This window comes from Tympanuchus pallidicinctus, unplaced genomic scaffold (assembly GCF_026119805.1).
Source record: "Tympanuchus pallidicinctus isolate F22 unplaced genomic scaffold, pur_lepc_1.0 scaffold1, whole genome shotgun sequence".
NCBI classification, from domain to species: domain Eukaryota; kingdom Metazoa; phylum Chordata; class Aves; order Galliformes; family Phasianidae; genus Tympanuchus; species Tympanuchus pallidicinctus.
Window position 1 is genome coordinate 18,148,394 of NW_026294618.1, and position 24,224 is coordinate 18,172,617.

The window sequence follows — 24,224 nt, forward strand, 5'->3', positions numbered from 1 at the left end:
ATCCTACAGATCTATGACAGTCACAATCAGCTAAGCATTAAATAAAGAAAGAATGAAGCACTCTCACAGCTCTAACAGCAGTAAGAAATTAGACGTATGAACATTATATATCTTTTCATCCAATTGTTCTGTGATGTTCTTCCAATTCTTGCAAATCCAATTTCTAATAAAAAATGAATTTCTGCATTAAAAAACAACCAACAAGCACCGCCAGTAAAAATCTCCAACCCTTCACTAACAAAATTTCCTTCCTGTATCCTCACACTGTCTAGAAATTAAAACCTTTTTGCTTGTAATGCTTTCCCTACATATTACCACTGCAGTGTTTACAAGAACAGAAGGCTCTTGTGCAACTCAGTTGTCTACGCAGCTCTGACCTGTCTGCCACCCTCAATTCCCAGTTTAACAAGACTTACACAATATATCATGTTTCTTCCCTAAAAAAAAAAAACTAAAAAAAAGAGGGTATTACACATCTGGACTATAGGGCTGCAGGTATGAATACCTGCATAACTGCAATTCCTGCAATTTATTCCATAAACTGATTTTTCAGTTTATGTCCTGTTTAAGTCACTGAGAATCTGTTCCTAAACAGGAGTGGATTTTGGCTTGAGTCCATAGTTCTTAATAAATTTAAATTTAATGAAAAGATTTTACTTGTGGTATTCTTCTGATTGAACCAGATTAAAATACATCTTCAATTACATCTTGCATGCTGCACAAGTCCTTTTTGTGCTTTCTAACAAATTTACTACAAAGTCTTTACTCCACATGAGATAATCCCTTCTCAGCATGCTTCAACAAAGAAGTATCTAAATGTTTTTGAAGCACACCTTAAGAACTTAGATATATGAGTTTATAAAGAAATGATACATTTAACATTATTGACTTTTAAAGTTACCTATTCAGCAACCATATCTCAGTGATTATCATTGTAAAACAGCAGTACACTGAAAGAAGAATTTCTCTGTGAAATGCAGAGTGATAGTTACTTTCAGCTTGCATGCTTGAGTAAAAAGACTTTTAAGATTGCACAGTCAGTCCATCTGTTTATCCTTCTCCTGCCTCAAGTTTTGCAATGCTTTGATCCACTTCCCATGCATTGGAAAGATGGACAGAAATCACCACAGACATCTCTTCATCTCTCAAAAATGTGTGGAGGAAAGAGACTACTTCCTTCCTAATGCCCATCCTCTTTGCCCTCAGAAACTTACTGGAGGACCTGGACAGACTACACTGAACCAAAACTCAACTACAGTAGATTGAATTGACCTAGCAGACACAACCTATCTGTTGCCACAGGCACAGGCAGCTTGTGGAGGCAACTCAGAGCTCGCACTCAGTCTCCTTTCATGGAAAGGTAGAAATGGCTCTTCCCCTGATGGAGGCTTCTAAGGCAGAGCTCTGCATGCAGGAGCATTTCTGTACTCTTTCAAGGGAACAGATGCCAACTCCTTGGCACTGCAACACTATGTGCTGAGAAGCTTTAACAGGTGTGCAAACATCACTGTCTTAGATCAACTTGTTCAAAAAAAGCAGAAAAAATATATTGCAGTGACACTCCCTTCACTATGATGTTCAGGGAAGTGGGGAGGTGCTACAAAATATGGACAGTAGAAGCATTTATGGTAATCTCCTTAGAAAGAAATTCAGCCATTTATAAATAGTACTTGTACAACAAAGATTGGCCTACACATTTTGCTGAAGAGGCATTCCTTTTTAGAAGTTATATCAGAATTAATGTAGTTCAGATAGAAAACATTTATGTTGTAGATTTAGGATTGCAATGTCTACTAGAGTTTATCCTCTCTCTATCCCCCACAGATAATCATATAATAATTGTAATAAGTTTCAGGACTACTGGCACAAGAGTGGCAATTACTCTGAAACACTTACTGATTCTTAAGATCTTAGAGAAAAAAGAATTAAGTCGGATTTCCAGAATTTGAGTAATGGCTGGTTCAGCACAGCCACCATATTGTAATTCCATGCTTAATTTTAGCAGCATCTAAATTTAAAACTAAAATTGTCAGGGCTTACTTTCTACCCCCAAGTCCATCTGGCATGGTCTACACACATATCTACTAAACTCTCTGATGTTTTAAACTGGGTAGCAAAACAAAACCACTCATTGGGAACAGACCTGAGCTCACTCAATTCATAACTGTGCACAGGAATTTTTCTGCAGATTTTAATTAACTTTGATCAAAGAATGCCAGGAACTGGATTAATAAATCAATAGCATTGTTCAAGTCCAGTGCCCTAGTCTATGCTGTAGTGACTGTTAGTTAATATGGCAGTGATATACCTCTCTCTGATTTAAATTCATGGCACTAGACATTCACTCAATATCACATCTGCAAGTGGAAATATATTTGGAAAGATAAGCTGTGCTTTTCATTACACTTAAAACATAACAGATTCAAGCTGGACATTAGGAAGTATTACTTTTCAGAAAGGGTGGTCAGGGACTGGAATGGATGCCCAGGGAGGTGGTGGAGTCACCAACCCTGGGGGTGTTCAAGGAAAGGCTGGATGTTGTGCTGAGAGACATGGTTTAGTGGGAGCTATTGGGAATAGGTGAACGGTTGGACTGGGTGATCTTTTAGGTCTTTTCCAACCCTAGTGATTCTATGATTCTATGGTAACATTGTCTAGATGCCTGATCATAGTCTTAATCCAGTGGTAAGTAGTACATTTTTCCACTCAAGTTACACTAGTGCCGAGCTAGTGCTGAACTTCGTACATAAGAGAATAAAAACAAAACAGAGCAAAATTTCCATCGTGCTTCAATCTATAGTCACTTCGTAATCTATAATTTTTTCACGCTAATAATTGAGAATTGACTATGAGAAAGCCTTTCAGTTTCTAATGCTACCATTTGTCAATGTTAAAATCTCAGTAAAAATAAAAAGCTGAAATTTAAAAGCAAAACTGAAAATTAAATTAAAATTTTTTAATATAATAAAAATTTATTTACAATTAATAAAAATATTGCTCAGCTTTTCTAAAAAAATGTTTTCAAGGGAGTTGGCTGTCCTATTACCCCTCCTTGCAAACATCAGGTCTGTAAACAACAATGGAATTGCAAACAGCATCCCTAACATTTAAAATAATTTCTCTCAAGATACCACTTTGCATTAGGCAATCTTTATGGTAGGATCAGATCACCAACTATAAGCACTTTAATTGTGCCTATGCTTTAGATAGGCAGATAAGCATTCTTTAGAATTAAGTGCCCAAGGCTCCACTGCTGTCTTTCAAGACAGTTACCTGCCTTAAGACAGAGGTGGAACGTTTCTAATTAAATTCAGACATCGAAGTTAGGTAAAAAGACTCCTCACCTAAGAGCTTTTAAAGGCACCTACCTACTTTCCTTAGCATACATTGATTTTAGGCTTTTATTCTAGGACACTTTTTAGACATAATTTAGAACGTTTGATTACATTGATGTATATGCATTTTGTACATTGCCTGATTTTTAATATTTTTTTCTTACATTTCTCAAAAAAAATCATAATATTGCATGATGTTGCCTCAAAACTACAGTTGAAAACAACTGAGATTTTTATCACAGAAGCCTGGAATACTTGTTATTACTTCCCCCTAAGATTAAAATGTCTTCCTTCAACAGTTTTTTAGTAACAGGAAGCATTATCTGTGCAAATAAGAAAGTGATTTCAGAAGAAATTTAAAGAACAAGTCAAAAAATAGACCCATATCCTCTTTTCACTTGTGTTTAAGCATATATGTAAGACAGGGCTAGAGGTGTGGGGAAAAAAAAAAAAAAAAGGAGGTGGATGGGCCAGAAAATTCTTTATGTTCACTCCATTGAGAGCATCCTCTGTCAAACAACGAAGTTACAGAGCATCACACTGGAGGTTACTGTTAACGGAATATATGAGTGATATCTATGAATGATTCATGGAAGCTTTATTAACAGATAAGAAAATCCTATGGCAAGTTTTCTACAACTCAGTGCCTACAGTTAGGCTCCTCAGCTTAGAACAAAGCTCTTCAGTTGATCTGGCAAGGTATTTAAATACATATGTAGCAATACGTTCTGCATACACTCAGGCTACGTAATAAGGCCAGAATCAACTATGGGCTTCAATCTTTTCCTCAGTCTGAGACAGATTACTTTGTGTTATGCCAGATCTAACTCTCTGGCCTCAAAAATACTGGAACAAGGAACTGTAAATTTTCAAACCCATCAAAGCAAGATGAAAGTCCATTTCCTATTGTAGTTTTCTACAATAATCAGTTCTTTTCAGTGAGGACTGTAGAAATTGTGCACAGCAATTTTCAAAATACACTTAAAAATCCTAATTTTTGGACGCCCATTTTCAAATGTTAATTTGTGTTTTTATCTAATACACGGGTAGATATGCATGACCATAAGAACAGAAATCAAAATGACACCACAAATGTTACTGAATGAATATCTGCTCAGAGTATTAGATTAGTGCAGACAACAAACTGATTCAGTTTAATATTTGTTAACTCATAGATTCAAAATGTTAAACAAAGTGTGAAAACTGTTAGCATTACAGATAACACAACCATAGACTTAGAAAATCACAAAGTTGCAATATTGTGCATGAAATAACTACTTTCTTTAAGAAAATAATTTATTTGCCATAGTCACATATCAGTTACTGTACATATATTTTCTCGCAATACTCTGGCTGTCTATGAATACTGGATCCACAGATGCCACTTTTGCAGCTATAAAGGAGTGAATACAATGTAAAACTGCTGTCAGATCCTGAAATTCAAGTTCCTGAAAGAGAAAGCAAGAGAAAAAAAAAAAAAAAGAAGAAATTCAAATTCAGGTTAATAAACATTTGATATAATGTTTAATATTTATAAGGAACTGTAAATTTAAATGTGCTAAGAATTAAAGATGTCTATACATAGCTCATTCACAGGCATTGCTGTATGTCAGTTTAGATTTCATCCTTTGTTGCTTTACTGTTTACAATTCCCTCAGTTTAGACAATCAAAATATTCAACTCACAAAAATGTTCAGACATCACCACATCTTTCAAAATATTTGAATTTAAAGATGTGGTTTCAGGTCCCATTCAGGGGATGGGTGAGGAGGACACAGAGTTTGGCAGCCTCAAAGGACAGTAAAAGAAGCAAACTGTGAGGCCAGAGGCAAATGGAAGCAAAGATAAAGTCACACCACAGTTTGCACATATAAATATGGGTGTTTGAAATTCACGCGCCCTAATTCAGCAAGAAAGGCAGAATTACTCCTAATTAGTTCTCAAATTTCTTTGATTGTATTATTAAGTATTTCATAAATGATATTTCTGTTTCCCAGTCTACCCAGAGAAAAATGAAGTGATATTCTGACGCAATGACAAAAAACACAGAATAAAAAGAATATTCAATTTACACAATAGTAATATTTACAGACTCTGCAACCAGACATTTTGTATGGTTTTCTGTTTGAGGAGAAGGTTTCAACAGGACATTTATTGAATGTATTGGTTATACAACAGCATTTCAGGAAATATCCTGTTTATTTTAAAATGAAAATTTAACCACTTCTGCTTTTCATATCACAGTACTTTATGGTATTTTCTAAACAAAAATTGCCTCAGAATATTTGGTCTTTATTCCTGTTCAGGAAAAGCTAATTTTCACACGCTTTTCTGTTGAAATCTGTATTTACTAGGTAGGAATGGTATTACTTCTAATGAATGCTTAATTGTAATCAGAAATTCTGTTTTCCATTTTATCCAGATGCATAGTGTTCACTGAAAGATTTTTGTCGTTAGAGATTTATTTTTCCATCACAGATTTTATTTTTCCAATATCTCTTATTATCCCACTTCCAATTCGCTTGTGATGAAGCTCTTTCCAGATATATGTACCTTTAACACATACTTTTGTGGGTTTTGTTGTTGTTGTTATTTTATTTTATTTTCCTTTTCAACAGCCTTATTTTACTGGCTTTTTAGTTTGAAATAGGTTGATTCCTTCAGAAGCTGAAGATAACAAGACAGGTATCCTTGCAATCAGCTTGGTATATGAACATACTGTGCAGTAAGCAACAACTACAGTGACAGATATTTGCATTACATTTAATAAATATTTTATATCTCTCTGCTATGTGATAGTAATCATACTGTTTTCTGTGTCAGTAAGTATTACCAGAATGAGAGGTCACTGCATACATCTCAGGCACATAATGACTAACCTAGGTGCTGATACACAATAATTAATACTGTGATTTCATTACTGAAAAGCAACCTGTAAGCATTAGGTGAGATTCATGAGCCATAACAACGTTCACGGAAAATGTGTGAATTAGTTCAGCCATATTTCTTTGCTTCGCTTCTGCTTGGTAAGTTCCTGTACAATGCTTTGTTTTGAAAAAAAAAGTTGTATCAGGCTCAGTAGAAATAAAATCAATATGGATTCGTTAAGTAGACACAACTAATAGGTGAGATACCGGTCACAGTATTTCCATCCAATTTCCCTCTGAAACTAATTCTCACAAGAATTTTTACAGTATAAATACTTCGCCAACAGTCTGAATGAAATGAACTCATTGGAGATTTTGAATTATTTTAATACATATATATTTGATTAAAATGGTCAAACCCAGAGGTTCATTGTTGATTTTTCTATATTGATGAGACTGCAAATAGGGCAATGCAAATTTTACATACTTACTGTACCTCACATACTGCAGTAATAAAACCAAGTCAATATTTGGCTTTCCAATGCTTCATTCTGAAAATAGTTAGGAATTCTAGTGGGATTGTGATTGGAGACGTGGAAAATAAAAAGGCAAAAGAAGGACAAGGTGGTATCAGACTTTCAGTGTTGGAGAATAACAGAATCACAGAATTGCTCAGGTTGGAAAAGACCTTAAAGATCATGAAGTCCAACCACAACCTGACCATACTACCTGAACTCAACCACCCTCTGCTAAATCATGTTCCTGAGCACCACATCCAAACGATTTTTGAACACATCCAGGGATGGTGACTCAACCACCTCGCTGAGGAGCCTATTCCAGTGCTTAACAACCCTTTCTGTAAAGAAGTTTTTCCTGACATCCAACCTAAACATCCCCTGATGCAACTTAAGGCCATTTCCCCTCATCCTGTCACCTGTCACCAGTGATGATCCACAGAAGCGAAACAATCACAGCCTCCCTCTGCAATAAATATTAATGTCTATGCATTGAGGGCATCAGTTCGTGATGAAGAGGAGACTATGAGGATTTTTTCCAACACTTGTGCATGATTTCTTTAAAACCTCAGGCATATACAGCTTATTGTCTCAGGTATTTTATTTTCCAATAAGCAAATTTATTATTCTCAGACAAATTTAACTTCTGCTACCATCTACTTTCTCCAGCATAAGATGACAATAAGCAATATTAATGTACAAAAAGCGTAATGGGATCATATTCAACATGCTCCCAGGATATGCTCTTTCTAGCATGTTAAGTAGTTTTACAAGTACCTTTGTTTTCTACTACACATCCAAGGAAGCTCTCAGAAAGTCCTCACACATTGTAACTTTCAGACAGAGGAAGCTTTGGCAGCAAACTGTCTTCCTCATAGTGATTATAGTGAGCACACAGAACAAGAGAACAATGCTTTCAGACCCTAAGTCCTGCAAAGAATATGTAAGCAGAGATATTTATATGCATATAACACGTCTTGGGTAATTCATCATCTGATAAATAATTTGATAATTTTTACTACAGTGCTGAGCTTTCTGAATATGTCATTCCATGCATGTGAAGTGGAATGCAAACTGCTATAGCACTTCATGCTACTTCCAGTCTCTAGACAGCCAGCACAAGTTTACCAAAATGTTTGTCATGGTTCTATGTTTTTTTTTTGTTTGTTTGTTTTGGTTTGGTTTTTTTGTTTTTGTTTTGTTTTGTTTTGTTTTTGGTTGTTTTCAGGTTTGAATCGGTCCTGGGAACTCTCTCTCTCATCTTGTCTGATTTATTAATCTCAATTTCAATTAAATTGTATATATTGTGTTATCTTGTATTCCAATATTATAGTAAAATAAGTTTTCCTCCATAGATTGTTGCCGCTGCTCTTTTCCTTCCTTCCTTCCTTCCCATTTTTTGTGCGACTGGGTTGGGGGGGGAGGGCAGAGGCCTGTCCCCCCTGTCACAGACATAGATTGATCTGGTCAACTCTGTGACAATGTTGTATTCTGAAACATGTCCATCATATATGTCACTGCAAAAAAGTTTGTAAACTCCTGTTCCTTTAAATGCTTCACTTCATAACATGTGTGAGCCAATATAACTGATGGACAGAATGTGCTATATTTTATTATCATTCGTATCTAGTTAAATAAGGAGGAAAAAAAATAACATTAAGGGATGTTACTCTCAACCTTCTGCTTTTGTGTACTTCCAAGTCAACAGCTCAAGAAATAATTACCCTAAAAGAAGAAAAATCTCTTGAGAAATTATATCAAACCAGGCATTTAGGTAACCAGTAATTGGCATTCAGTTTCTGAAGTATTCATTTGGGCCTTGTATTCAAAATTAGATCTTGTGGAAGAAAAATGAAGTGTAAATTTTCATTAAAATCCTTTGAAGAACTTAAGCACATGTAATCTTCATTTTGTTTTTTGGGGGAGTAAAGAAGTGTTTTTTTTCCATTTTGATTGATATATATGAACATAAGTAAATAAGTATTTTATTGGCAGTAGGTATATTATCTAGTGTAAAATCAAAATAAAATTAATATAAACACTTTCATTAAGAAGTAGTTGCACTATTTAACTCTCATTGTTTAGGGTTTATAAAACTAAAACAATGTACATAAGTCCCAAAAAGGTTTACACGACAAAGGTTTTAAAGATTTAAATATAGGTTGAAATCTCCTGAATTGCAATCTTTAAAAGCAACAAATTATAAAATGTGGCAGTACTCACTTTAATCTTAGGTTTGCTTCAAAATAAAATGAAATTATTGAACAATTTAACCTCAGGTTCTGACTACTCATTCTAACATTTGACACTTTGACCAACTGCAACCAAGGGTGCTCAGAGACTAGAGCCCTTCATAAAGCATTTCATTCCCATATTGCAGGTATATACATTTCCAAGATGCACACATTTATCAAGATAAGTGATCAGAGATACCTAACACATATAGTAGGCAAGAACTTCAGGGTGTTCCAGCAATACTATTTTGCTAGAGTTTTTGGATAAGAAAAGAGCAAATACAGAGATGTCTCATCACTAGGAGTTCACCCTTTTCAATGCTCCGACTGCAGAGTTCTCACTGTTTCTATGAGTTTAGAATACATCCTACAAGAATCACAGAATCACAGAATTGTAGGGGTTGGAAGGGACCTCCAGAGATCATCGAGTCCAACCCCCCTGCCAAAGCAGGTTCCCTACAGCAGGTCGCACAGGTAGGCATCCAGGCAGGTCTTGAACATCTCCAGAGAAGGAGACTCCACCACCTCCCTGGGCAGCCTGTTCCAGTGCTCCGTCACCTCACCGTAAAGAAGTTCTTGTGCACATTTGTGTGGAACTTCCTATGCTGCAGTTTCTGGCCGTTTCCCCTTGTCCTGTCTCCACACACTGCTGAAAACAGTCCGGCCTTGCCACTCTGCCCCCCACACCGTAGATACTTATAGACCTGGATCAGGTCCCCTCTCAGTCTTCTTTTCTCAAGGCTGAACAGACCCAGTTCACTCAGCCTTTCCTCATAGGAGAGATGCTCCAGGCCCTTCACCATCTTTGTGGCCCTCCGCTGGACTCTTTCCAAGAGGAGCTTTTCCTCCTGTGTTTTCCCTTTTCCAAGCTGGAGCTTTCCCTCCTGTGTACTTCAGAGATGTCTAATCCGCTGTGATTCATCTTTTGGATACTAATGATATGCTCTTATTTCTATATTACATAATTTATACATAGTTGAAATATACACATTACTGACAAAACTGTTTTGACTGGAGACAACACTTAGAATAGGAAATATCAACTTATTTCTATGAAAGAACACCAATTAAAATTATTTCAAATAAATGAATTGATACTTTTTTTTTTAATTTGTTTTTATTTTTTAAAATAATATATTTCTGCTCATACTCAGCCAGGCAGACAACTAACTAAACATTTCATGTGCCCTGTATAACCTAACTCTACTGTTCTGCTTGCTTGATTCCTCTGTGATTACTGTTCTTACCTTAATCAAGATTGCCCGTTTCTAAGTATTTAGAAAAAATTTTACACATCTAATATTTCAATAACCAAGACTATTTTAGTTAATTATACGCATCCTAATAAGTAAAATACAACAAAGACACTAAAAGGAGGGCAGCAAGAAAGAAAATGAAAGATTGCATTAAACCTGTGTGAAGACAAGTCTGCAAAACTGCAAGATACTGAGAATATTAAATATGTGCACAGTGTACTGATCTGGATCGCTATGTGTGCAGAGACAGATTAAAAAATGTATATGGTTTTGTTTTGCCCATCCACTTGTAACAAATGGATGTATTATATATCATAAAGACCTTAACAGGGCTGTTGCATTGGTACCACACATACACTTAGTTTTATTGATTATTTCTGAGAGCTACTGAATCACTATTTGAGCAAGACATGAGCCTGTATAACGTAAGAGGCAGATAATGTAGGTACTGACTCTTATTGTACCCCGTGTATTTCTTGACTTCTTAAAGAACATTCGTGAGTATCCATGTTTATTAATGGTTGACAAGAGTGCAACTACTGTATTCTTCAGCATATAACTTCATTCCTTCTGACTGAAATACTTATCATACTTTTTGGGAAAAACAAACAAACCAACAAAACAACACTGATAACGGCATCTAGGTTTTAGCTCTGGTTGTGTGGAAGTGAAAACAGAACAGGTAATTCTAACTTCAGTTCTAAATTTTAACAAGTATACCAGGGCTTGATTATCATATCATGGTTGAAAAGAACAAATGTACTAATACATCCCAGCTTGTTAAGACTGTTATAAAAACACACAGAATCACACAGTATGGCCAGGGTTGGAAGGGACCTGAAGGATCATGAATCTCCAACCCCCTGCCACATGCAGGGCCACAAACCTCCATTTCATACTAGACCAGGCTGCCCAGGGCCCCATCCAAGCTGGCTTTGAACACCTCCAGGGATGGGGCATCCACAACCTCTCTGGGCAGCCTGTTCCAGCACCTCACCATTCTCTTTAAAGAACTTCCCCCTGACATCCATCCTCAATCTTCCCTCCCTCAACTTAAAACCATTTCCCCTTGTCCTGCTGTTATTTACACTTTCAAAGAGTTGATTCTCCTCCTGTTTGTAGGCTCCCTTTAGGTACTGAAAGTTGCAATTAGGTCACTTCACAGCCCTCTTTTCTCCAGGCTGAACAAGCCCAGCTCCCTCAGCCTGTCTTCATAGGCAAGGTGCTCCAGCCCCCTGATGATCTTCATGCCTCTCCTCTGGACCCTCTCTAACAGCTCTCTGTCATTCTTGTACTGGGGGCTCCAGACCTGGATGCAATATTCCAGATGGGGTCTCACAAGAGCAGAGTAGAGGGGGACAATCATCTCCCTGTCCCTGCTGGCCACCCCTCTTTTGATGGAGCCCAGGATATCATTTGCTTTCTGAGCTGCAAAAGTACACTGCTGGCTCATGTTAAGCTTTTCATCCATCAGGACCCCCAGGTCCTTCTCTGCAGGGTTGCTCTCAAGGACTGTTCCTTCCAGTCTGTATAAATGCCTGTGATTCCTCTGGCCCAAGTACAAAACTTTGCACTTTGCCGTGCAAACCTCATTAGGTTCACCCGGGCCCACCTTTCCAGCCTGTTGAGGTCCCTCTGAATGGCATCCCTTCCTTCTACAGTGTCAACTGCACCACTCAGCTTGGTGTTGTCAGCAAACTTGCTGAGGGTGCACTCGATTCCATCACTGATGTCATTGATAAAGATGTAAAACAGCACCGGATCCAAGACAGACCCCTGGGGGACGTCGCTCGTTACAGGCCTCCACCTGGACATAGAGCCATTAATCACCACCCTCTGTCTGCGGCCTTTCAACCAATTTCTTATCCATTGAGTGGTCCACCCATCAAATCCACATCCCTCCAATTTGGAGATAAGGATGTGGTGGGAGACCATGTCAAAGGCCTTGCTCAAGTCCAGGTAAATGACATCGGTCACCTTTCCCTTGTCCACCAGTGTCATCACTCCATCATAGAAGGCCACCAGATTGGTCAAGCATGACCTTCCCCTGGTAAACACAAACGAGTGTGAAGGCTTGTTCAACTGTAAGGTTTTATTTGGTCTCCTTTTTGCAAATGTCATTTACACAAACAAAAGATAAGATAAAATGGTGCTCTTACCAATATAAGAACTAGATCCATTATGCCAAAATGAAATGCCAGATGAATTACAACTCTATGTATTGTCCTTAAGTCTTTTAATAGTGTTCTACAGGGATAAGAATGAATCAAATTGATTTTCTCTGCCAGTTTCAGTGATTCCAAATGCCACTGTCTACCATCAAATCTGGAACACTTTCAAATGTTCCACTGGCAGACAAAAAACATCTGAAAAGTTTTATGGAGATGTTTGTCTAAATGCAGCCAACTAAAGTCACCCCTTCCAGCACACGTAAACTAAATTCCAGCAGCAGACTGCCCAACACTGTCATCCAGTCAAAGTCTTAACTCATGTCTATCATCATCTTGCAAATGTTTTTCAAGCTCTCAAGATATTCAGTAGTAAATTGCCAGATTTCAGCAACAAAAAACCCATGTTAATAAAATACAGAAGTGTGTGAGTGCTAGATCATGGCTGTTTGATATTAGAGATCAATGTTGCTGTAAATAGAGAGCTCTGTTTGCACTATTTAATTTCCTTTATCTCTCAGCAGTACTAATATGGAATAAATTTTCTCTCAGGTGAAAATAGTAAATCTAAAGAAAGAAACACACTTGCTGATCTGTCCACAATCACTCTCCTGCAATTCTCCTGTTTAAACAGCATAGCATTTGCAGCAAAACTGTACTGCAGTCTAATTGCAAAAGTTAGTAAGTGTGAAGGAAGTGAAGAAAGAGTACTGTATGTAGTCAGACAAATATGCAGAGTTCTTAAGTTACATGCATAACAGTTGGAATGGATAAGAGACAAGCAACATACAGTAGAATGTTCTATATGTCTGTATCAAGCTTTATTTCACATGTAATGGAAATGAAACTTTATTATTTGGTGACTTAAATTCCAAGTTACTTAAATTCTATCCAACAGATGGTCACGTATATAGTGATGATAGCAGTTCCTTTACGTCTTCAAGGAGAACCATCAGAAATGAAGTGGAAATGACCTGCTACTATAGTCATATTATTATAGTGTTGTATCTTTTATGATGTTATTGTATTTGCTACTGCAGTGCCAACACAAAACTGAGGTTCAGTTTGCTGGTGAAAAATTGAATAATTTATAAATATAGATGTACAAAGAAATACATGATATTTGTTGCTGCTTTACGATGAACAAGGAAGTTTAGAGATTATTTCCTTATAGTTTTTTTTTTTTTTTTTTTTTTTTTTAAATTTTAAAGAATAATTAAAGGTATTATCTATGCTACCTTTGTAATACAGTCACTGAAGCAAATTTTCACTTTATAAGTCACTTTAACCTGTGTAACTCTGCGTAAAAGTGAGAATTTTCAAATACATTTATATGTGCTTTTTGTTTTCATTGAGTTTTGTCTACCAAATCTCAGTTGGAAGCTGAACTCACTCTTAGCTTCACTTCTTTGTTATATCACATCAAAGTTATCCTCATTCCTTTCAGAACTGCATGACAGAATAATTCTCAATTCATTTATTTATGTTTTTTTAAATTATTCACCACTTTTATTCATCAGCGATCACTGCCTTGGTAATTCATTTCTCCAACTTTCATCCTACCCCTTCAGTTATGTGTACAACTGTAAGAAGCCCAGGTTCACAGAGAGAATCTGAGGCCAGATTGTGGCATTACAGTTGTATCTCCAGATGATGATTCAAAGTACAATCCTGAATTAGAAACTGATGAACTTCAGTTGGGAATCTGAATTCTAAGCTTCATAACTAGATCTGATAATCTCTAGAAGATAAAATACATCAGTATCTCATCCTCAGTAGAGAAAGCATGTTGCCACAGCTTAATGCCAGATCTTGCAAAGCACTGAGAACTCTTGAGTCGCAGTACTGAATGCACTAGAATGTTTCAAGAATTACTTGTCCTCTTGTGAGATTATTTCTTTTTTATTAAGCTAATAAATATTACACAGCACTTTATTTTATCTGTAAATCTTAAGCTTGTATTTGCTTGAAGTTGTAAGTCTGCAATTTGTATTTAGTAGTTAAACAGATATATTTTTTTGCTTCATCCTCTTTAAAAAGTTTTTATATATTATATTATTATGCCATCAAAACACAGCTCAGTAACACATTTGTACAAATAGTGTAATAAATAAAATACCTCAATTCTTTTCATTGTGGTGTTTCTACAGAGCAGGATAAAAATATATAAACTATGATTTGCAGTTCACTAAATGCAAGCACAGCAGTAAATGGAATTGATTGTTCCATTTCATTTTTCACTAAGCTGAGAAAGATTATGTCACTTACCTTTGTTTCTATTTGTTTGGTGTCTGGATTCTGAAAAAGCAGCTTTACTTTTGTTTTCCCATCATCTGAAGAGCCTTTCAGCTGAGAGAATTTAAACCTCCACAGAACGTTCTGAAGAGAAAGAAATTTGATTAAGGACTTGTTACACAGTTACCTACAACTACAGATAAATGATTAATGGTTATGTATTAAGCTAAAGCATTGGGTCAGTAAATACAAGCTGGCCGCAGAGCAAACAAAATTCACAGCTTTGCATCATGTCTGAGAATAAAAGGTGATATCAATACACACTAATTAAAAAAAAAAGGAACTTCTCTGAAATTTGAATGATTCCATTGCCTATGTGATATAATTTCAAAATCCATTACAAAAGATTTATTTCTAGAAGTATTCATTAGGATATTTGTATCAGTTTCATTATAAACACAATTTCCCACCATATCTTGATCTGTCATCTTTCATCTGGCTCATCTGCACAATGTAGGTAAGTGTCTTACACAGACATTGGGATGCTCAATATACCTTTGTCAAAAAGCATTTTTGAAGTGGTTTGAAATCCAAAGATAAATATGCTAAATATGCTATAAATATGCTATATTTATATATTAAAAAAAATCTTGGTCTTGCAAATTATAAAAGATATGTTCTAAATTACACAGTTGTTTCTAAACTATACAGGAACTCTAGAATTCTTGCAAGCTTTTGCAGCACTTACTATTGCTGGCAAATTACAGATTGACAGAAATTTTTAATTGTTATGGGGATATTTTTCAAAAGAAAATGCTAGAAAACCATGCTTTTGAAACCAGTATCATCTTCTGCATTTGAATGTTTTCTATTGATATCTACAAATGTATAATTACAAAAAACAGTTAACAGATTGCATACAAACCTTCCACTAATGTTTTCTTAATATCTGTAATGTTAGTGAAAATTTTATTTACATGGCAAAACATGATTCAGTCTCTGGACACTGCTGATGAAACTCAATTTAAATGCTTTGAAGGCCATTTCAAAATCACACAGTCAGAAAAAATTGGCTTTGTTCCATTTTTTAGTATACCTTACTGTAAAACACTTTCTTCATGTAGGCCAGTGATATCTTCACTTGCAAATTTTCTCACTTTTTATCTGTGAATTTTTTCAATATTCTCTAGATAGCATTGGATTTGGAGTGGTTTAGCTGCTTTGTGAGTCAGATGTCATTACAGAAAAATCATTTCTTTCTATATGACTTTAAACAGATATTTTCACTACCTGAGAGCAGAGACATTCTGGTGAGTTTAGAATTACTCCATACATGGGGTAGTCCTGCCACATAATTAGTAAATTCAAGGGCACTATTGCCTTACTCATTAGTACTTCGTTACTTCTTCATAACATTGCCAATTATTATAATAGAAACCTTAATATCAATGGTGATAATAAAAAATTTACATTTAACTTGACATATCCTCACTGTGATTAATCTTGGTGCTACCACAATGGTAAATAATAAAAAATACCAGACTGAGAGATGATTAGGATAAGAAAGAGAAAATAAAGATTTTTTATGTCTCATTAGACAACAGTTTTGCTTTTGTAGTGGATATGGGCAACTTGAATCAAGAACAACTCGTAAACATGATAATCGCTACCTAAAATGACGACAGCTGCCTCATGGATTCCAATGATTTTCTTCATGATCTTTAGAATCATGCTGTTAGTTTGAGAGAAAATGCCCTATAAATAAAATAATTATTTGTACACTTGTTTATACAAAAAAACAAGGCATGAAATTTTTATGAAATCTCTTGACTTCATCCTCTGGTTCCCTGCAGACAGGAACATCACTGCCCCTTACTACAGCACTGTGAAGTTGTTTATGTTTTACATTAATAAACAAATTTCACTGTCTGAATGGCATTCAAATCTTAAACAGGTGTATATCTAAATAATAAAGATGAATGCTCACTGTATACTATAACTTCTAAGGGGAGGACAAAACAAGAACAATTTAGCAATAACAGGCATTGCTGAAGTCCATAGTTGACACAGAGGGGAAAAAGAAATGGCTTTGGAAGGCAGAAGAATATGTATACTTTGGGATCTCTTTATCTTGGATAGCTGCAGGCACAGTGGAAGGGCTGAATCAAGTAAGCTAACTGATAGAAAAAAACTGTGATCAGATACAAAGCAGCTGCACTGCGAGGGTGTCTCTGTGATGTGCCCCAAATCTGAATGTGTTAGTCCCATGACAGCCTCAGAACAGAACATATAAGAAATGAAGTAATTATTTCAAATATGTTTGGCAATCCCCCAAAAATGTTCTAATGAAGAGTTTTCTAAAAGATGCATAAACTCCTAAGGAAAAGTTCTTGCCCTTTTTATTTTGTCATTTGTAATGTAGAAGGCTCTCTTTCAATCTCTTTACAAACTGCAATAAAGAACATTTTTAATAAGTAAGTGAGCTGATTGCCCAAAATGTGTGATCCAGGCTCAGAGTTGTAGGTCAGACCAGGAGACTGCCCTGCATTTTAATAAGCCAGTATGAGCACCTGCTGTGCTGTAAAAGGATTTATTTTTTTTTTTCATCAAAAGTTCACCTTAATTTGAAATTCATTGTCTAGAAAAAATATATATACATATATATATTTTTTTCCAGCAAAATTGCTGCTTAATGAAAACTTAATTACTTTGGTAGTTCAAACTTATTCAGTGTTGGAAAGAAATAATCTAAAAAACCTAAGATTGTAGGGCAACACCATCAACTTCAGCTGACATTAATGGGCAGTAAGAAGTAAGTGTAGAAGCTGCTCATTATTGCTTCACACATGCTTGGAGACACAAAGAACATATCCATCTCTCACAGAGAAAAACAGTAAATGCATATGAGCTCTCCAGAATTTTTCCAGCTTAACAATAGAATTAATATGTCTAATATTATTCTTTATTCCTTTTAGGTAAGCAGCAAGTCTATGGGGCTCAGTGACACACATCCAAGGGTCCCGAAGGAAATGGCTGATGTAGATATGGGAAAGTACAGGCTGGTGAGCCTCATGTCTGTTCCTGGGAAGATCATGAAGAAGATCCTTGTGGAAGCTATGTTGAGGCACATGAGGGATGAAGAGGTGATTGTGACAAGCATTGCTTCACTAAGGGAAGATCATGCCTGACAAATCTGGTGGCCTACGATGGAGTGATGGCTTCAGAAAATAGAAGAAGATCATCTACCTGGACTTCTGCAAGTCTTTTAATGTGGTTCCACATCACATTCTTATCTCTAAATTGGAGATACATGGATTTGAAAGTAGACTATTCAGTACATAAGGAGTTGGTTGAATGGTCACAGGCAGAGGGTTGCCAGAGAGATATTGGACCCCCGTGACTGGTCCGGAAAGGGCGCCATCCAGAGGGAACTGGACAAGCCTGAGAAGTAGGCTCACCTGAACCACATAAGGTTCCACAAGGCTAAGTTGCACTTGGATCAAGACAATCTCAGATATGTCTACAGACTAGGAGAAGAACGCATTGAAAGCAGCCCGGCAGGGAAGGTCTTGGGGATCCTGGTGAATGCAGAGCTTAACGTAAGACAATAGTGTGCACTTGTAGTCTGGAAGGCTAACAGTATCCTGGGCTGCATCAAAAGAGGGGATGTCAGCAGAGAGAGGGAAGGGATTATCCTCAGTTGCTCTGCCCCATCTGGAGTACCGTGTATAGGCTTGGGGCCCCCAGTACAAGAAGGAAGCAGAGCAATTATAATGTGTCCATAGGAGGGTCATGAAGAATTTCTGAGGGCTGGAGCACTGGTGAAGAAAGGTCGAGGGAGCTGGGCTTGTTTTGCTTGGAGAGGAGAAGGCTCCAGGGAGACCTTCCAGTTCTTGAAGGGAGCTTACAAGCAGGAGGGGACTGACTTTTTACATGGTCTGAAAGTGATAGGATAGGGTGAATGTCTTTAAATTAAAAGAGGGGAGATATAAGTTAGAAATTAGGAGGCATTTTTTTGCTCATAGGTGGTGAAGCACTGGAACAGTTTGCCGAGAAGCTATGGATGCTATGTCCCCAGAGGTGTTCAAGGCCATGTTGGATGGGGCCCTGGGCAGCCCTGGGTGGCAACCCTGCCCACAGCAGGGAGTTAGTACTAGGTGGTCTTTAAAGTCCCTTCCGACCAAGCCATTTTATGATACTACAAAAGCAAAATTTGACTGAAGCCTCCACACCATCAACTATAATGATGGTAGGCATGCTGGGTTAAGGCCCTACTCTTTCTATAGGTAATACTTTGGTTCTACTAGTAGAATTTCTACATACTATGAGATTTTAATTATGAATAATTTTCTGGTCTTGTGAAAATGAATTTCAACAGAGAAGTTCACAGTTCTCAAGGAGGATTACACTAAATCAATCTTCAGATGTAAAATAAACATTATATACAGTCTAAATTAATTAGACTTTTGCTGTCTATACTTAATTTGTGGCTATGAGGAAATTGTGCTATGCAGAGTACAATTTCAGAATGTATTATCACCAAAGGCATGGAAAAGTATGCAAATATATTTTCTGAATTTTCATGTTATTTATAGGATAGCACATGCAGCACAAGTTGTCTGAATTTCCAAATAACAACTATACTGGTTATTATTTCTCTGCACTGAAATTTCAATAAATTTGTGTAATTGAGCCAAAAATACAAAAAATGCCAACATACAAAAACTAGATCCTGCATCAGTGTTTCAAAATGCATTGTATTTTCTTTTAAATCAAAATGACTAAATGAATTTCTTTAATATATATTGTAAAATCATTTCAGTTAGTAGTTGCAGACCATATTTTGGAGTACAGATCTCATACTAAACAGCTGTACTAAGGTAGAAACTTCTTAAAATTCAAACTCATTTTCACCAGGAAACAAATCTAAAAATTCACAAAAAAATGATGACAGATTTTATTTAAAACAGTAGAATTATAGATATGGTTTGGAAGTCGTCATGTGCCATAAACCATTCCCTATAGTCCTTTAAAAGCCATTCAGTTTTGCAAGAAAATTGAATTTAATCACATAGATTGACTTTGGAATGCATTTGCGCTTTTTCTGTGCTGTTCTGATATAGCCTAAATTTCTTATGATGGAAGAATAATTCATTCTATTTTATATCTGTAGCTTCAAAACAAATAGAATGTGAACAAATAGGTGAAAGTTCAATATTTTTCATGACTGATAATCTTTTCAAAATCTGGACGTTTCTCTGTTACTAAGAAACCAAGCACTCTACTGCACATAATCTTTTTTTCCTATTATTGCTTGAAAAGGAAATTACTTTTTTATATATATTTATCCAGTATCTACTTTACATGCTATGGCACAAATAGATTACCCTCTTCGAGTCCCAGACTGACTCAGTGGAGAACAGTATGTTTGAGAAAGAAATACTCCACATCAGTATAAAAGATAGGGTTACTGATAACTTAAAGAACACTGAAATAAAGCTGAGTTATGTTTTCTTTTCTTTTTCTTACCTTTGTTTTACTGTCAAAACAGGTAAATCCCAGAGCAAAGTCAACTGTGAAACACAGAGTATCCCCTTGCCAACTGCACATATACGTTTTAGACTGGAAAAAAGAGATGAATTTTGAGAGAACAACCACCAACTTCACATATCACATGATAATACTTTATGTGATTTTTTTTGTGTGCTTGAGAAGACAATTAGCTAACAATACTCATACTACTTTACAGTATTTTATATTAAAGTTGCCAAAAACCTCTGACCACCTTCATAGCAGGTCTGTGAGCTAGAGAGGAACTGGAGGTCTTTGTAGTGAATCACTCTTCTCAAAATAAAGACTGTATTCTTGGGAACCATCATTATAAAATGCTACATAGAAAAAAGTCAGTACTGACTATTTCAAAACTTTTTGAGAACTGCTTAGACCTCACGTATGACTTCTCACATCATTTCCAGCGATGTGCAGGTAAAAGTGCCTCAATGTTTAGTGACTGCAATCTAATTGTAACAGTTATCCGACTTCCTTATTTCTCTGATAGAAAATTTGAAGACAAGCTTTCACCTTGCAACATTTCTTCAAGTGTAGACTTGAATGACTGAAAAATGCCAGCTGATTCTCTTAGCATGCATTTTAAGATACCTGGCATCTTTGCTGGATTTTGTAAGCATAAGAGAATGTGTCATTTAGAAAAGCATGATGAGCATTAAAGTAAATAGTAAAGAGCTACTCAGTAAAAAGTCAGCATGAATAGAGATAGATCAGCTTCTTCCCATCTGACCTTACCATTCATTTTAAATATTACACACATATATATATACACTCTTGAACTTTATGAAATCTGATTTTTTTTTAATTTTGGTTTTCCAAGGGAGCATTATTTTTCTCCTGTTGATAGTTTTTAATCACGTTTGCCTCACCCTTGAACATTTGTTTGCATGAATTTTTGTATCTGTATTATTTCTTCAATGCCAAAAAATGGTATTAATACAAGAATGGTCTGAAGGAGACTGAAAACATTAATACAATTGTTTAAGGTGAAAGTTGTGCAATAGAGTTGTGCTTCAAAAATTTTGTGTATAATCTCTGATGGTTCCCTCCTTCTACTACTTAAAGAAATATTTACAGATTACAGATTTAAATTTTATGTAGGGTTTTGAGGGGGCTGGGAATTAAACTCACATAGTAGTACAGATTAGTATTATAATCATTTGAACGGTGACAAATATACATTATTTCCAAGTAAATTACTTTGCTTATTGGTGTTCAAAGCTCATATTATTTGGCACTAAAAAGATTTCAGTAATCAATAATCAATTATAACAGTATTTAAATATTCCCACGTATTGTTCAAGAACCATAAGGCAGTATCAAGCATCAGTCTCAGCTTATTCTCCATTATTTTCCAACTAAAGAGGTAAAAAACAAATGGTTTTTGACTCAGCAAAGCAGTTTTGAAAATATATTAAATTAGATTTCCCTAATGAGTAAGCATTCTAATTGCTCAGCCACATATGGCGGTTATTAAAACAAACTATTCATGCATAATCAGCATGGAGATTTTACAAATATTCAATATTTGCAAATATTGGAACTGTTTTAAAAATGATTGGCAGACAAATACTAAAGACAAACAGTCTGTGCTGCATTTTCACTGTGATAACCATTACAAGTAAACGTATCAGGGTCTATATTTACAAAAAAAAAAAAAAGAAAAAAAAAAGAAAAATACTCATAGTTTTTTTATTTACAACGGAAGTTGCTTGCATTTTGCCATACAGGGAAGAGATTGCAGTTATTAAATTTAAAAGCTTGCCTCTGGCATACACTCAGTGACTTTGAATAGGTTCTCAGAGAGCACTGTTACAAGGATCCTCAACCCTGCTCATTCACACTGACACAGAACACTATGCCTTCTCATTCCAGCCTTCGCAATTGACTTGCCATACATTTACAATTATTTGATTACCCTTTGTTATTGTTTACATAGAAGTTTAACAATAGAAATCTGGGTTTAGCTGTCTTCCACTGTAATTCTCTAGAAATAAAAACAAAAAGAAAAAAAAGGTAGTACTGCATATTAGCATACTAGTCAGTGCTTTGCAGGTGTATTCGACAAGAGAACTCATAGTTGAAGCAACAGAGAGGAAAAACTTACGTTATTTTAAACAATCTTCCTTACCAAATGGAAATGAGATTTTTTCTGGGCTTAGGTCCAATACTGGTTTATCACAGAGCACTTGAATATTATCAATAGAGATAGGTGAGAGGTATCACTTAATGGTACACATTAAAATATTTTTCTATTCATGCACTTATATTCAAATAGCCACATTAATTTTAACAACTGCATTTACACAGCTTGTGTTTAAAAAGATTCAAAACATTAGCAAACGTGGCATAGAGATGTTCTTTAGCTAGCACTGCTTGAGCAGCTGTAAAAGTTTTCCAGTTATAATCTTGGTGTCTCTGAATATAGTTTGTAGAACGTAGACTGTGAGTTTAATACTGATTTGATTCTTTAGTACGAAGAATTATACCATTAAAAGGAAGGTGTCATGTTTGAACTGTGTCAGATCAGAAAATGGTAGTATATATTCCAGATCAATCCAAGCAAAAGTGAGTTCTAGAATGATCATTCATACTTTGTAACAAAAAACAATTAAAGTGCTCCTTGTATTTTTTTTTTCAGATATCAGCATCACAATGCATATATGTTTATTTCACAAAATGATCATTAATTTCACAATATGACTGCAAACAGAACACCATTTATGACTCACAGAATTTGTTAGATCTCTTGTGTCTATTCAGAAGCAGAATGAAGGTATATTTTTGGCACGGATATCTGTCCTTCCAGGTCTTGAGAGACTTTAACAGTTGCTATTTGGGTGCGCTCACTATCTTTCCCATAGATGTAGACATTTCCCAGAACTCAGCTTTGATCCATCCTACTTTATTAGCCAGGATCCTGGAGCCTGCCCCCTTGATGGTAAGTTCAATTGTAGGTATAATGCAGAAGTGATGGATGTCCCAGCTTCTTCTTTGGGCAGTTTTGTGTTAGATTGTGTGAAAGCATCATATGAAAGTATCATATCCATATGAAGACAGTATGCACATTTTATATCTATACATTCCTTATAATTAATTTTATAATTAATTTTTAGTTAAAATATACAGTGTGCTTCTTTGTAGAAATAATATATCATCCATAAGCTGGGAAAATCTTAACAAAACATGTTCTTTATTTAGAGTAAAAAAAAATATTTACATTCAAATTAGCAACATAATTTTATTAATCTATTTTTTTACATTATAAACATCATTTTTTTTCTGAGACAAGTCATCCTGATTATATGTAAAATAAACATTAAAATTATGAGAATTCACCTTTATCTGGACAGTAAGAGCAATATACATTCCAGATAGTATAAAACAGCCATCATCATGTGCTTCTGATCTTTTTTTTATTATAACAATCAACTACCAGTCAATGTATATAGAACCCAATAACAATAATTCATGCTTTTTGCACTGGTTATTTAGCAATGACTCCCAACTCTGATAGAGTTAATGGCAAAGCTCTAACTCTTCAAGATTTGTCTGTCAATGTCGATAAAATTATAGTGATCAGCCTTATATAGATCAAAATGAAATTAAAAAACAAAACAACAAAACAACAAAAAACACCTAGAAATACTCTACGCAGTTTTTCCTACTAAAACAGTTGACTTCTTAACAAAGCACATTATTTCATAAAGACTTAAGGAAGTGTGTTTTATGCAGACGAGGACATTGGAATTTTTATTTGCCTATTTTATTGGTCATATTTTATTAGAGATTAACATAATAATAATTGAATTTAATTGTAAGGAGTTTTCCCAAGAAATCAATAACTAATCAATGTATTAATCATATTAGTAAAAGACTCTTTTGTTCCCTTTTTTTACTGGTTGAATTTTAATAGCACCCAAATACCAAATAATTTTTTCTCTGTTTAGAAGACACAATATAAATATATTTCATACTTTCTTTAGTCTTTCTATCAGTGTGGATATGTGGAAAGAGCATAAAATTTGCAATTGTTGTACTGAGAA

At 35.5% G+C, this 24,224-nt stretch overlaps 1 protein-coding gene across 1 annotated transcript in view; it reads right to left on the bottom strand.

The window, feature by feature from the left end:
* Positions 1–2,752: 2,752 nt before the first annotated feature.
* SNTG2 (syntrophin gamma 2) overlaps positions 2,753–24,224 on the bottom strand; it is a 139,416-nt gene continuing 117,944 nt past the window's right edge. The window contains exons 16-18 of the mRNA XM_052701721.1: positions 20,140–20,232; positions 14,644–14,754; positions 2,753–4,783 (exon numbers count right to left, since the gene is read on the bottom strand). Coding sequence (XP_052557681.1) covers positions 4,652–4,783; positions 14,644–14,754; positions 20,140–20,232 — 336 coding nt within the window. The 3' untranslated portion in view covers positions 2,753–4,651. The remainder of the gene's footprint in view (positions 4,784–14,643; positions 14,755–20,139; positions 20,233–24,224) is intronic.